We start from the raw sequence: 15,664 nt of genomic DNA on the forward strand, positions 1-15,664 counted from the left end.
CCGGGACCCTAATTAGGTTGGAAAACATGGCAGCTTTAAGGCCAGATCCTCACTAAGTAGGAAGAGAAAGAGGGCCAAGGGGACACCGCTGGGGAAATGTGTCTTTTGATAAGGAACTCTGGAAGACCAGCGTCCTTTTCAGAATCAAAGGAATACACCCTTGAGGGAGCATTCTAGGCCTGGCATGAACAGAAACAGCTGGGGGCAGAATCGGCCTGCGGTTTCTCCAGTCACACGGACCCCACCCCCCGTCAGGACCCATGTAGTAGCTGCCCTGAAGGAGAATTAATTTATTTTCCAGAGCACCTTGTCCTCACTGGGCGCTCCCCCTGGGGTTAGGGTTGGGGGCACCACCTAGGGAAGCCTGCCTTCCTGCTGGGAGATGAAGGGGCAGGGGTCTAATCAGACCCAGAAGTAGATCTATGGGGAGGAAGGTGGGGTGGGTGGGAGTTCTTGGTGACAAATTGAGGCCGGACAGGTGTTGACCTGTGCTCTTGGGCCACCCTCCCCGAGGCTGGGTATGAACAACGTGGCCCCCACCACCCTGGAGCGAGCCCAGAGCCCAATAGGCAGGCCTTTGGAGTGGCCCTGCAGCCCCACAGCGACACCATGTGGCAGCGAGAAGAAACTGCAGCAGAGTCTGCACAGGACCCCAGCTTCCATCCTCACGTTGTGCGGACATACCGGGACCCCCTGAGCTTCCTGCGGTGGACCATGAGCAATCCAAGGGTGGGGGAGCCTCAAGAGAGAGACACTGAGCCTTTACGTAATGAGGCGGGGAGGGGTTCAAGCAATTAATTGAGAAAGAATGTGACAGGACTGGCACCTGGTCCCTTTGCGGCCGTGAGCACCTGCTCTGCCTGTCCCCTCTGCAGAGGGGCAGAAGGGACGGTGCTGGGGGAGGCGGAGGCACTGTGGCTCTGGAAAGGCTGAAAAGGGAGGGCTGTAAAGGAGAAGAGCTTCGAGTCCTTTCCACCAGGAGAAAACCCCGTCAGCTGTGGAGGAGCACTGCACGGGAGTCAGAAAGCTAAGTCTGGGCCTGACCTTGCACCTGACCAGCCTGGGGCTCTAGGTCCCCCACATCTGGACTCATCTCCTGTGTCCTGAGCTCCCAGGACCCCAGAGGCAGGCATGGAGGGGCCACGCTGGCAGGTAAAGTTGGTAAGCTTGCAGGGGTGTGTGTGGCAGGGGTGAGGGAAGGAAGGTGGGAAGGAGAAAAAGGAAAAGAAGGGAGAGGAATAGAGGAGAAGGGACAAAATTTATTTCCAAGCACAGCCTTACAGGGCAGGTCTATTTATTTTCCCCATTTAACAGTCAAGAAAATTGAGGCTCAGCAACAGTGTGCAACTTGGATCCTGGGGCTGACTGGCACCCAGCTAAAAGACATTTCCCCAAGTCCCTTGCAGTTAGATGTTGCCATGTGACTGAGTTCTAGCCAAAGGAATGTGGGCAGAGTGGGGTCCTTCCCAGGCCAGCCCCTTATGAACCTCTGCCATGTTGTCCTCAGGGTCCCTTCCCCTCTGCCAGTCAGCCTGGAAACTGCGTGACGCCACAGTTGTGAGGTGTGGGGTGCTGGAGTCACTGTGTGGAGGAGAGCTGCATGCTAATCAGGAACACCTGTTTCCTGTTTTGGAGTTTTTGTTTTTGTTTTTTGTTTTGTTTTGTTTTGTTTTGTTTTTTTGAGACAGAGTCTCATTCTGTCACCCAGGCTGGAGTGCAGTGGCACGATCTCAGCTAACTGCAACCTCAGCCTCCCAGGTTCAAGTGATTCTCTTGCCTCAGCTTCCCAGGTTCAAGTGATTCTCTTGCCTCACCCTCCTGAGTAGCTGGGATTACAGGTGTGCACCACCACGCCTTTCTAATTTTTGTATTTTTAGAAGAGATGGGATTTCACCATGTTGGCCAGGCTAGTCTCAAACTCATGACCTCAGGAGATCCACTCACTTCGGCCTCCCAAAGTGCTGGGATTACAGGCGTGAGCCACCATGCCCGGCCTGTTATGGACTTTCTGTGGACAAATTTGCATGAAGGCTTTGAGATGTGGGGCATTGTCTGTTACAGCAGCCAGCATTACCACGCCAGGAAGTGGAGGAGCGGGGTTCAAGCCTGTCTACCTCAACCTCCCCAATTCCCATAGCGTAGGGTGTTGAGTGAGGCTTCAAGGGAGCAGCATGTTCCCCAAATATGTGTGTGAGTGTGCACACATGTGCATATGTACAGCAGAATTATGGTGAGAAGAATCTCCACTGCCTTCCCACAGTCTCTGACCCATGGTCATCTTTGCCTTGCCTGACTTTGAAAGGCTGGTGGGTTTTAGTGTTAAATCACCTGTTCTTGTTCAGGCTTCATCAGGCAGCTTTCCTGTCCTGCATGGACCAGGAAAGAGGGGCAGCTGCACAGCTTTTCTCAGTTCCTGTTATTATTACTCTTTACCGGATTAAGGGAAAAGGCCTGTGATCTGCAGGGCGGTTTATGGTGATTAAATGAGCCCATGTGTTAATATAAAAATGTCCAGTGCATGGTCGACTTCTAATCAATGTGAGTCAACTAGGAAAATTCTTAAAACTGCAGTTGTCCTCTGGTAAGAGAACCCCCTGCCCCAGGAGGCCAGGGGCTCCCAGGGAGCCAGTTTCTCAGCAGGGCCTGACAGAGGAAGGAAGAATTCTGGAAGGCCAGGCCATTAGGGAGCCTGCCACTGCCAGGAGGGGATCCAGACATGGGGACTGGAACAAGGCCCCTAGTTGCTAAGGGGACAGAAACATGGAAGGAAGGAAGAGCGCTCCTAATTGAAGGGCCTGGGGAAGACAGAAGCAGGCCCAGGCTGGCTCCCCTACTGCCTTCCCCAGTGCACTGCCTCCCGCCCCCTTGCTTGAGACCCTGAGAATTGAGTCCACCCCACATTCCCAAGCAAGGCTTCCGATTCTTTGCAGTGATCTCCCCCCATCATTGTACCTACACTTGTCCTCAGAGAAGGTTCCTTGGCCTCCTGCCTCTAAGCTGAGGCCCCACCCAGAGGGCCACCCCCCAGCCTCTCCGCCAGGCCCCATGGGCTGAGTGGTTACCATTTCTGCTGGTGAGCATCCGGAGGAATCTCGGGCACTCCACCTCCACCATCCGGCCAGGCACAGAAGAGGGCCAGCAGCTTATGTTGTCCCACATCCCCTCACAACCTGCCAAGAAAAGCAGCATCAGACAAGGATGGGGGATGGACCGAGGGCTTCCCTACCATATTGTTCACATCACCAACACCCTCGTCTGCCTGGACTTCCCATTAGACTACTTCCAAAGTTCCCAGTAGGTGCTGACTCCTTGGGATCAGGAACCAGTAGTGTCTAATGCACCTTTTCCTCTTCGGGCCCTTGGACTCTGCCATCTACATGGTAGTGCTCAGTGTTGAAGACAGAAGAAAGTAAGAAAGGGAGGGGGGAAGGGAAGAAGGAAAGAAGGAAGACACATCTGTCGGCCAATCAGTTTGCATTAAACGACTAAGGAGCAGTGGGCCTCCCTCCTAGCTGCATGGTACCACTACCTGGGGAGCTTTAGAAATAGACATAGCCGGTGTGGCACACAGGGATCCTGCACGAATTGGTTTGGGTGGGCCCAGGCATCATGTCCTTTAAAAGCCTTCCAGGTAATTCTAACGTTTGACTGCAGGGTTGAGAACTCTTGTCCCACGGTTCTCAAATTTCAGCTTGCATTAGAATCACCCAGAGGGATTATTAAAATAGATTGCTCAGTAGGTCTGGGGTGGGGCCTGAGTATCTGCATTTCTAACAAGTTCCCAAGTGATGCTGATGCCGTTTGTGCTGGGACCACACTCAGAGCCACTGCCCTGGCCTATGGACACAGCTCCACAACGGTCACCACTTATTTGCGGCAAGAATATTGTTGAGGATGTTGCTTTCTCCATCACTTGAGTTCCCTTGATGAGGCCCCTCCCAGAAGGAGAATCTGGTCTCAATGCAGTGAGAAGCTGAACTTATTGTGAACAGCTAGTATACATAGACACTGCATTTGAAGCTGGTTTCTTCTTTGATTTGGCTGCTAGGAAGCTCAGAGCTAGATGTGTGGCCCACTTCTGAAAACTGAAAGACTTTAAGATGAATAAAAAAAAAATCACTAGGGTGTTTTCAGTGCAAAACTAGGCATTGTCTAAGTACAGCTTTCTGGATTATCTGATTCAATGGGGTGTCAGGCCTTTTGTTGTCTTCGAGCTTTTCTGCAACTCTGTAACTTCTAGATGATTGGCAGCAATGCGAATGATTCTCGTCCATAGGCACAATAATTATTGTCCAGTTGAAATACGGTTAATTTCACTTCCCTCCCTGTGTATTCAGCCAGCTTTGCATCTATTTGTAAATTCATATTGCCATTCTGTCTTATAGGTATGGTACTGTATTAGTCTGTTTTCATGCTGCTAATAAAGGCATACCTGAGACTGGGTAATTATAAAGGAAAGAGGTTTAATGGACTCACAGTTCCACATAGCTGAGAGGCCTCACAATTACGGCGGAAGACGAAGAAAGAGCGAAGGGACTTCTTACATGGCAGTGGGCAGGAGGACGGGAGTACACGTGCAGGGAAGCTCCCCTTTATGAAACCACCAGATCTCATGAGACATATTCACTATCACAAGAACAGCGTGGAAAAAACCTGCCCCCAAGATTCGATTACCTTCCGCCAGGTCCCTCCCATGGCACTTGGGAATTCTGGGAGCTACAATTCAAGATTTGAGTGGGGACACAGCCAAACCATGTCAGGGACTTTGAATTCTATGAACCAATGATCAGATCTTACGGACTCCCTCACAAATTAAACAAGCTGTTCGGCAGGTATTCATTTTATATTTGCGTGTGAGTTGTGACTGTACTGTCTTTTAAGACATCATTTCACGTAACCACCCACCAATTCTCCCAAAGTTGATCCGAGGGCAGCCACGCAGGGAAACTGCTTCCTGAGACAGACTTCTGGAACCCGTGCCCTCTGAGAGGTCATCGCTGGGGCCAGGCTTGGAAGGGGCTGGAAATGAGCTGAGGGACACCCATGAGGCACAGGGCAGAGCCCAAAAAGAAAGAGCCTGGACTCGAGTCGGCTGACCCGGGCTCCAGGCCCGCCCCACCTTGCCAGCTGCCCTGCTCACTTGCTCGTCTCTTCTGGGAGGACCAGCCCCTCCCTCCTGAGGCTATCCAGAGGAAGAGCTCAAAGCCCACCTCAAAAGCCTGCCTGGAGCAGGCACTGGGACTGGCAACCCCTTTCCCACTGGCCTCCCCAGGCCTGTTCCTTTCTCATCTGGACTCAGGAGGTTGGACTAGGCTGGGTCTCCTGAATGGTGGCAATTCTTAGCTCTGGGGACTGGGCGATGGATGCGGTGTGCAGACATCGCGGGAGTACGCAGATGGCAAATGCTCAGCTTTTTAAGGAGCAAGAATCTATTTTCAGGCATTAATCTGACCAGACCCAGAGCATCCATACTGTCCTTGGCCCCGTCATCCCCTCTAAGTGAAATCTCCCTGGCGACCTGTCCCATTGCAGGAGCGTGAGCCTCCAGTCCACATCAGAATGAGCTGGGTGCCTGTCAGAGATATGCAGATCTCTAGGCCCCAGATCCTCCTTGTGAAGCCAGACCCAGGAATCTGCATTTTAAGAATTCCCCAAAGACGCTGCTGCAGTGGTTCCAGGACTTGCTTTGAGAATTTCCACTCTGAGCCTCCCTGCTCCTCACAGCTGAGCGTTCCTCATTTCTAGGCTCAGCGCTCCCCCTGGCTCCCAGGAGTAATTCACAGAAAGTGAGACAGGCAGTCACAGACCTACCAGTGGGGGTCACTGCCAGCTGTGTCTTCACCTTGGTGCCTGGGTACAGATGCCTCCGCCACCACCAGGCAGAGAGCCCAGGAGAGCAGGCTCCTGGGCCTATGATGGGCCAGGCATAGCACAGGTGCTCAGCAAACACAGCAGATGAACAAATGAAGGGACGCCAGCTGGAACCGCTGCCTCCTGCACCAGTCCTCGCCAGGCATCCCTCGTAAACGGGCTTTCACCTTGACACCCAGTTGACTTCTACATTCTGCATTCAGGGCCTGTCAGCTCTGGTGTGGCGCTGCTGGGGAAGAGCCCTGTGCATCCCACACTTGAGCTCATGTAATCCCATGGCAGTGCCCCCAGTTCCCGAGGTGCCTGGCTCTACCTCCACTTTATAAACGCGGCAATCAAGCAGAGCCAGAAGCGGTTTCCCAGGCCACACAACCAGGGAATGGAGGGGATGAAAGCTATCTTCACCCAGCCCTCCACCCACCTGACCTGTCTCCAGATGACACTGGCCCCAGCTGCCTAGTGCCCTCCTTGTTCAAGCCAGGCTCTGGGAACTGGAGAGAGGTGGGGGGGTGGGGAAGGGTAGGGTGGGCAGGGCCAGGGCCTGGGTCAGGGAGGATACTGGCCTAGAGCGGGGAAGCCACAGCAGGTGTGGCCTGTTTCTCCCTGAAGAGAGGCCCAGCCCCCTAGTGGGAGAGGAGAAGTGGGAGGGCCCAGAAAGGAACCCAGTCCTGAAATCACGATGCCTCTGGGGGCTTTGGAGGTGGGGCAGTCCCAGGAACCACAAGGGCAGGCTGCGGCCATGAGCAAGGGTATGGTAGAATTGGAGAGGGACACAGAAGGCCGTGTGTGGGTGGGGCTTTCATAGGACAGTGGAAGCATCTATGAGGCCAAGGAGCAGGGGTCTGTGTCCTTGGAGGCATATGGGAGATGAGGAACCCCTTGGATATTCCAGAAGCTTCACCTGCAAGAGGAGGAGCGGGAGCTTCCCTCTGCTGCGCACTCCCCAGGGAGGGCTCCGCCACTCTCCCGAGGCTGCCTGTTCACATTCCAGCTGTGGACGCTGCTGGGAAGAGCCCTGTGCATCCTGAGCAGGGTCTCGGGAACTCCGCAGGCCCGCCAGGTAACCCTGGGCCTACCCAGATGCCTGTGGGATGGAGACTTGGTCCTGAGGACCCTTTACGGACAGCCCACTGTTTGTCTCCGTGCTGACCTAACCTGGCACCTGGAGTTTCGGGAGGCGGAGGCTGACCCGGGGCCCTCTTTCCCTTTGCGACCATCTCAGGGTGGCAGCAGGATGCCTCGTTTCAAGTTGCAGCTCCCCTGCCAGCTTGGGTCAGCCTCTCTTGCATTGGAAGCAGCTGGGGCATTTCCAGAGCATGAAAAAAGGCAGGAGACTTTTGCCTCACTTGGGGAAAAACAGATTTAGCGCTGGCTGGACTGGCCAGGTCAGCCAGGGCACCAGCCGCAGGCTGGCTGGCTGGCTGGTTGGCCAGACAGATGTGGACGGTGCCAGCACGTCTGAGAAGCTTCCTAACTTGGGTCATGTCAGGCAGGGCCCCCAGGGACGCCTGGGGACAGGCCATGCCAGGCCTGTGCTGGATGCACATCACACATCGGAGCTGAGGTTGACAACAGCCCAAGGGTCAGTAGGGTCACTGCCCCACAGCAGAGAGGAGGGAGCTGAGGCTCCAAGAGGGGGAAGTGACAAGTGTGGGTGACAGAGCTGGTGATAATGGAGCTGGGATCCCACTCAGCCTTCCCATCTCACCAGCCTGGGACAGGCTGCCTCCTCCAGGCTGGCCTCGGTGGCAGAAGACCTGGCTGCTAGCCCCACACAGCGTTGCTCGTTTCCTGAGAACCAGTGACACTGCCTTGTTCTCTGCCAGCCCTGGCTCCACCATCTGGGCACAGAAGGCACAGAACAGACCCACGGTTTCCCAGCGTGCAGTGAGCTCACCACTCACTGGTGGCCTGTGCTTTTGGCTGGTATATGGTTGAACATTTTTTCATAGTTGCACTTTTTAAAAGAAAATTTAATGTGTATTAGAAACATTATAAAACTAGCATATCACAGCTGTGATTTTATAGCTACTATTGTTTAGGATGAGGCTATGTTTTTTAAAAGTCCATTGATGGAAAGGAAAACATAAGAAGGAAACCATAGTACAGGAGGCGTGTGGCTATAGCCGGGCTGGAGGGAATGTGGCTTGGGGGAGCCGGCCAGTCCGTGTGGCCTCCTCGGTGGAGGCTGCCTTGCACTGTCTCCAGGCTTTGAATGCAGCATCTCGGACCCCACTCTTGGACTCCCCAGTCCCCCAAGCCAAGCATGAATGAGAGGCAGGGGAGAGTGCTCCTGGCTTAGCTTCGGATACCTGTCCTGGCTCTGGCCTTCCCAGGCAGCCATGGCAGGGAAGGGACGCAACCCAGGACTGGGGTCACCCTGGGCAGTTCTAGTTCCAGAGCAGCACAGTTCACTGCCTGACTCGGGGGTGAGTGGCATTCATTGAGATAGGGGATGGAGGAGCTTTGTCAATAGTGCCACACTTACTGAGCCACGAGGGAGGGGTCACCGCCCCAGGAGAGCCAGGGCTAGAAGAAATATACATTAGCTGTGTGGGCAGGCACATCCAAAGCATGTGAAGAGCAGACCTCCCCACCCCTTGTTGTCTCTGATGGCCACCTCCGCCACCAGCTGTCTGGCTGGAGGGGGTTGGATGGAAGGCTGGGAAGTTTAAGTGGGGAACCAAGAGAAGACAATGCCAGCCCACAAACACCGCCTGGGGAGGAGGGGCTGCCTGCCCCAGTGCCCGTGGCCCAGGAGGACGGTATGGGATACCAGGTTGAGGGAGGTGGTGTGGTGGAGATAGAATGGGCTTTGGACCCAAGCCTACCTTGGGTATGACACTTAACCTCCATGAGCCTCAGTTTCCTCATCTATAAAATGGGCACAGTAATATTTCCCAGGATTTTTGAGAGAATTAAATGATACGTGGGTAGAGTGGAGTACTTTCTGATCCTTCCATCTCTTCTTCTTTCTTCTCCTGTTTTTTTTTTTTGTTGTTGTTGTTGTTGTTTGTTTGTTTCTGTTTTTTTGGTTTTGGTTTTTTTGCTTTTTCTCTCTCCTTCCTCTTCAGATTGAAGTCACAGAGAAAGGCAGGAAAACTTCCTGGCTTGGGTTTCCAAAGACCTCTGGGGGATGAAGAGGTATTCTGGAATAATCAAAGCACTTGGGAAAAACAGAAAAAGAGCAAGAATTCCCACAGGCTGGGGAGAGATGGAGGGGAAGTGATGAGTTGGGACATGGAAGGTTCTAGAAGGGGCGCAAATACCCTGCTGCCCAGCCAGCCTGAGGAGGTGGGATAGCCCAGAGGAGAAACGGCTGTGGGGGCAGGTCTAGATGGGCAGACCACACACAGCCTTGCCGAGCCCATGCCTCCCAGCAAAGCACACGAGGGGCCAGTGGCCCGGGATAGACGGCTCTGCCAGTCCCCACCTGTGACTGACAGCATTGTCAGCCGCAGGCAAGATCCCCCTGAACACGGTGGTGCTACGTGAATCTCTAGCCCCCTGGGAAAACTGCAGGGGAAGATCCAGAAATGTCTGCCATCCCAGGAGAATGCAATCAGAATTAAAGTCAGAAAATGGAGAAAGTTCTAGTTTCACCCAAAGGGGTTTATAGATAAAGATTCATGGTCTTTATATTTGTGGAGCCTCTAGTCTGAAGCAGACCCAGCAATGTCAGCTTCCTCTGGCCTGCCCACAGAGATAGAGAGGTGGCCCCAGAGGCAGGTCTGGGTGGGTGGGAGGAGGGCTGAGAGAGGGGAAAGGGCCATCTGAAAGGGCAGGACAGTGCCTGGGAGTTTGCCCTGCGTCTACCTGGCGTGGAGCCTCCATCCTACAGTCCTCTATTTATAAATAAGCTCAGATGGCCTGATAAAAATCTGGGACTATTTCTGGAGCAATGTGTCAGGCTGCAGTGGCATGGAGTCAGGCTGGGCCATGCTGAACTGGGCCACTCACACCCCTCCATGTCCCTGGTGCTCACTTCATCGGCTGATGGGGTCACTAGGGAAGCCACAGCTCCTCTTTGTCTTGCTCTTGTGTCTGTCCTCTCCTACCTTCTGGTTCTGCTGGTGTTTGCTCTTTCTTCTGCCTACGGACTGCCACATCCATTTCTCAGGCACCTCCACCCCTGCTCACCCCCACTCATCCCTTTCTCCTCCCCAGAACCCACAGTGGCTTAGGACGAGCTCCTGCACAAGAGCCTGTTTCCCAGTTGCATCGTGTCTCCCTTTGCCTCTCTTGGCTCAGCCCTGGCCCCATCCCCAGGCCAACCAAGGGGCAGCCTGGTGAGTTTTCCTCAACTTTGCTAATGGCTTGACCTACAGTCTTAAGTCAAGAGGGTGTCCCTGTCATTTGTGATGGCTGGAGCTGTGGTCAGGATGGGGCTAGAGGAGCTGAAATCCCAGGGCAACAAAGGTATTTAAAAGCACATCACAGGAGAAACAGCTAAAGAGTCTTGGAACCAGGAATCGTAAGCTGTCTGATGGGATGAACTCTCTTGAGAGTGATGAGGTGCCCATCACTGAAAGTATTCAAGCAGAGAGTCATGGAATTAGGAGACTGGGAAGAGCATCAGACACTGAATGAAGTCTGCACTAGATGAGATGAAGAACCCTTCCAGCCCTGAGACCGAGCAACCACTTCTCTGGAGCAGGCTGGCCCACCTATGTCCAGAAGGCCAGCCCCAGGCCAGCTTCTGAGCACGGGGAGCTAAGTCCCTCCCCTTCCAGAGGCTGCACAAAGTGTGTGCCAACCTCAAGGAACCCTCCTCATCCACCGAAGAACTCTTCCTCACCTGACCTAAAGCTCTTCATTTCACACCACCTTTCAAGCGAATTAAGGATAAATTGCCAGCAGCAATTTCTGTCTTTTTGTTTGTTTTCTCTAATGGAAAACCCTTCTCTCGGAAGGGTAAGGTTATCAGTCATTCACAGCTCAGTTGTGCTGTGTTTGATTAGACTGGATGGCAAAGCGGAGTCCTGTTTCAGCTCTGTGTGATCCTGGGCCCCTTGGAGCCTGTTTTCTCATCTATGAAATGGGAGTAATTATAGTGCTTATTGCACAGCTGTTTTAAGAACTAAAAATGTAAATTGTCTAGAATGTTATACGAACATAAGCTAACATATTTTGGAAAAATGAGCCAAGATCAGTGGTACCAAGGGAAGAATGGGCAGAGGTGAGCTGTGGGCAGCCGTGGAGAATGGTCCAGGGCGTGGCTGCCAGAGGGCATCGGGGGCCAGGAGACTCCAGAAAGGAGCTAGGAGCTAGGAATGTTAGAGAAAACTTCAGTAACAGCCAGCACGCGTGAAGAACTGATTCATACTACACCGTGGATGAACCTCAAGAACATTATTCTCGGCAAAAGCAGACAGACACAAAAACTCACATAGCAAATGCTTCCGTTGATATGCAATGTCCAGCACCGGCAAATCCACAGAGACAGAAAGCAGATTAGTAATAGCCAGCAGCTGGAGAGAGGGATGGAGGGGAATGATGACTTAATGGGTACAGAGATTTTATTTTGGGGTGATGAAGATATTTTGGAATGAGATAGAGCTGGTGGCCGCATACAGCATTATGAATGTGCTAACTGCCATTGAATTACTCACTTTAAAATGGTGAATTTCATGCTATGTGAATTTCACCTCAATAAAAAAGGTACAAAATAAAAAGCCTGTTTTCCTGGACCCGTGCTCTGGGAGTGGGCAACCAGCAGGCAGACAAGAAGGAAAAGGGGATGACATGACCCCACTTGAAGGCAAGGACACTAAGGCTCAGAGAGGACCAGCGTCTTGCTCAAGGTCACAGAGCACCTGTGTGACAGAGCAGGGCACATGCCCAGGTCTGTCTGACTGTCGAACCCACACCTTGCATGTCACCACACTGTCCTTCTGGAACATTCTTTCCCTGGGGAGAGCCATAGCCCTTCCACCAGCCAGCTCTGAGGGGGTATTGACTTCTGTAAACAAAGTAATAAATAGCCCTGTGGGGCAGGCCATGCAGTTATTAGGGTGACCGTGAAATGTTCCCACAAAATGCCAGTGAGACCTTGGCCACCTAACCAGGAATAGCTGAAGAGTTAATTTTTTATTTGTGATAAGTGTGGCAGGCTCGGTGACAGCTCCTTGAGTGGTGTTTCCTGTAACTCCTCTGGCGTTCAAATATTAACCTCTACCCCAGGGAGCTTAACCATTAACCCTGCACCCTCCACGGAGAGCCCCAGCAGTCCCGTCCCCCACGCAGGTGCCATGATAGAGCCTCAGTGCTGAGAGAGGCCCCCTGGGCACCAGATCTAGGCCTTGGCCATTTCTCCTCTTAGTCTTTTAGGGGATTTTTCCTCAGACATCACAGTCGCTCCACAGTCCCAGATGGAGCCCTTGGCCCTGGCTTCTGACACCCTCAGTGCAGCAGACCTGAAGACTTTTCCAGCAGGCAGAGTCCTTGGACATCTTTAGGGCTTTAAAACCATGTTTTCAAAGTAACAGATCCCCTTTCCTAAATGCACCCTGCAGAAGGTCAATATGCAAAACAGATCCCAGTGACAGCTGTTTGTGATGCAAGGGTCAGCTGAGCCACCCTTTCACCCACCTGCATGCTGGCCCTCCTTGGTTCTGCCACCAGGGCCTGGCCAGACACCGCAGCTCTTGCAAAGCCAGGGGAGCCCTTTTCTCAGGGAGAATAAGGTCCGGAAGAGAGGGGTATGGTCGGGGCTTGCCCAGGTCCCCCAGTAAGTGTGAGGCAGAAGTCAAGCCGGAATCCCCAGTGAGCTTTCTCAGCCCTGGATGCACAGTCAGGACCTGGCAGAAAGGGCGGCTGCACTGCATGGGGAGCCTTAGGGAAGAAAGATGACCAATTCCGCTCAGATGAGTCAACCCAGAATTGAGATATGGACGTGGGTGCAACTTCCCACCCACATATGAATGTGCACTTGGCATTGGTAAGGTGACTGGGCAAGAGGTTCGCAGAAGAGGCACCACCCACAGGCAGGGCTGAGCGCCTAACTGGACCCCAGCCATTCATGGCAGAGGTCAGCCTGGCTGCACCAAAGGGCTGGGACAGAGGCCATGAGAGGAGCTTCTGCCTTCTTCAGGTAGTAATTCACTTATTCCCCACAACAGCATCATGAAGTTGATCTGATTATTTTCCCCACTTTAAAATGGGCACATTGAGGAGTGGGGAGAATCCTCTACCCAAGAGCCCCAGAAAGGAAGAGTGGCACCGACTCCGGCTGACTCTGTTTGCTTCCTGCCTGGCATTCAGCCCTGCTCATCTCACCAGATCCAGCCGTGAGTGGCCTCACAGAAGACCCTCTCCCACCATGGTGGGGAGAGTCTCTTCCTCGAACTGTGACAGCCCAACAGGAATTCTGGGTGCCCAGAGGGGAGCAGGAACCCCAGCCAGCATGGTCACTAGTCAGGGCCTGAGTGAGGCAGGCAGAGCCGGCTCACCACTCCATAGCAGAGGGCCAGGGAAAACAGGGACTCACCTCTCTCCCCCAAAGCCAGACCCTGGAGGGCATCCCTCCACCGGTGACCAGGACCACATTGCTCGCCTCAGCTAATTTGTGACAAGTTGGGCAGCTGGGGGCATTTGTGTCCTCTGCAGGGGCCTCGCCTGCCACCAAGGCTCCATCTCATCTCCCACTCTCTCCTTGGGGCTGGCGGTCTTTTGTTTTCTCTTTTCTCCCTGCTCTCGGTCATGTATCTGCCCTCATTCACTCAGTAAGTCAGTCAACAAACACACAGTGAATACTCGGTCTGGCAAGCCCTGTGTCAAAAACACTGGGAAAGAAGGAAGGTGACACTGTTGCTGCCTCAGGCTGGGGCAGGGAGAGCCCAGGAAACACACCTTTACAGTGCAGTGCAGAGGTGCGAGGAGAGAGAAACAGTCCTGCAGGAGTCGGGGTGACTCGCTTGGCCAGAGGAGCTATGGGCATTCAGACATCATTCCTAGAGGAGTCTGAAAAGGCGGGTGGTTTCAGAGGGAAGAAGATGGAGAATGGTGTTGTAGCAGAGGGGTCTGCATGTGCAAAAGCTGGAGGCAGGAAAGAAATGGACAGGCAGGAAATTGCAAGCAATTTGGTTGAGAGTTGAGCTGATTGGCATGTTTGGGGTGGAGATGTGGACAGGGGCCACGTCAGGAGCTGGGCCTCATCCTGGAACCGCTGCAAAAGAGTGGGACTTTTTTTTTTTTTTTTTTTTTTTGAGATGGAGTCTCGCTCTGTCGCCAAGGCCGGAGTGCAGTGGCCGGATCTCAGCTCACTGCAAGCTCCACCTCCCGGGTTTACGCCATTCTCCTGCCTCAGCCTCCCAAGTAGCTGGGACTACAGGCGCCCGCCACCGTGCCCGGCTAGTTTTTTGTATTTTTAAGTAGAGACGGGATTTCACCGTGTTAACCAGGACGGTCTCGATCTCCTGACCTCGTGATCCGCCCGTCTCGGCCTCCCAAAGTGCCGGGATTACAGGCTTGAGCCACCGCGCCCGGCCACAGTGGGACATTTTAAACACATCTCGTGTTAAAATAACCATCCCTTACTTCTCAGTGTAAACGAAAGTTCACCATCAGCCCCCCGAGCGGCTCCGCATTCTAGGCCCTCTCATAGGGCTGCTGTCATTGGAATTTCAGGCATTGTCCTTGGGGAGAGGAGGTGGGGCACACCCGCGATTCGGCTGCACCTCAGGCTGGCCTTGTTGGTGCCTTGCTTCTTCCTGTCCCAGACACAGTTGCCGGGGGTAGCAGGAAATCAGAAGGCTCTCTCTGGTTCCCCCATGAATGCCATAAGACCATGGTCTGGCTCCCCAAGTGCAGTCAGAGCCAGAGGGAAAGTGCAGTCAGGTAGAGGGAAAGCAAAGGCTCACACTATGGGAGAGATGTCTGTTCTGTCCCTGTCCCTCGCGCAGTGGCCGAGTGCATGGGCTAAAGCACATTTGCCACATCCACGCTGCCGCCTCTGCTGCTCACACACCCTCATGTTCCTCTGCTTCCAGCTGCTCCTGACAAATGAGGGCCGGGAGGGCTCCAGACTGGCTCCTGGGTCCTCTTCCCTTCCCGTTCCTGTACTCTCCTGGTGCAACCTCTGCCTCACCTGCGCCTATGCGGAGGTTTATCCCCAGCCCTCATCCCCACTCTGAAGTCTCACCTCTACACGTCTAAAACTACATCTGTGATTTTTTATCTCCTCTCCTCCAAAATACTGATCTTCCTTTACTTCTTCCTCCAATTGCTCAAGTCAGACACCTGGGGGCCATCCTGGATTCTCCGTCTCTCACCTCATTCCCAACCCCGCTCATCACCATGTGTGGTCAGTGTCTCCCACCCACACAGCTCTGCTATGGGTGTACGCCTCTCCAGCCCTCGCAGCGGGACCTGCTTGTAACTCCTTAGCCTTAACCTTTTCTGGGCATAACCAATCTCACTTTCACCCACTGGCCCGGTATCCCTTTGTCTGGGGCTTTCTCTAGCTACTGGAGGCAATTCTGTCCCTAAGCACAGCAAGCTGGCAGTGCAAGGGAATGAAAGCTGTGTGCCCTGAAGCAGCCCCGCCTCTGACTGATGGGACACTGGTGGATGCATCCTCCAGCTCCTGTGCGACTTGGAGGCGTGTGTTCCACACGTGCCCACAGGCGATGACGCAACATTTACCAGCTTTCTTCCCTTCCCTGTCTTGGTTCCCAGTCCTACTGATCTGGCCTGGAATCACCTGCTTCTGGGGAATCCAAACAATGACATCCTATCCAGTCCCAATGATCCTATCTCTTGCCTAGACCACCGGGCTTCCAGCGGGTCTCTC

The 15,664-nt window shown here is 53.6% G+C and overlaps 1 protein-coding gene and 1 long non-coding RNA gene across 2 annotated transcripts in view; one reads left to right on the forward strand and one right to left on the reverse strand.

Moving 5' to 3' along the window:
• SCTR (secretin receptor) overlaps window positions 1–15,664 on the reverse strand; it is a 79,156-nt gene that overhangs the window by 33,470 nt on the left and 30,022 nt on the right. Inside the window, exon 3 of the mRNA XM_033231759.1 lies at window positions 3,063–3,170. Coding sequence (XP_033087650.1) covers window positions 3,063–3,170 — 108 coding nt within the window. The remainder of the gene's footprint in view (window positions 1–3,062; window positions 3,171–15,664) is intronic.
• LOC117095124 lies at window positions 646–11,546 on the forward strand. The gene is made up of 2 exons (XR_004441827.1): window positions 646–1,161; window positions 10,039–11,546. It is a non-coding gene; the product is annotated as an uncharacterized LOC117095124 (long non-coding RNA).

Source organism: Trachypithecus francoisi, unplaced genomic scaffold (genome assembly GCF_009764315.1).
Source record: "Trachypithecus francoisi isolate TF-2019V2 unplaced genomic scaffold, Tfra_2.0 Lachesis_group13, whole genome shotgun sequence".
Classification (NCBI taxonomy): domain Eukaryota; kingdom Metazoa; phylum Chordata; class Mammalia; order Primates; family Cercopithecidae; genus Trachypithecus; species Trachypithecus francoisi.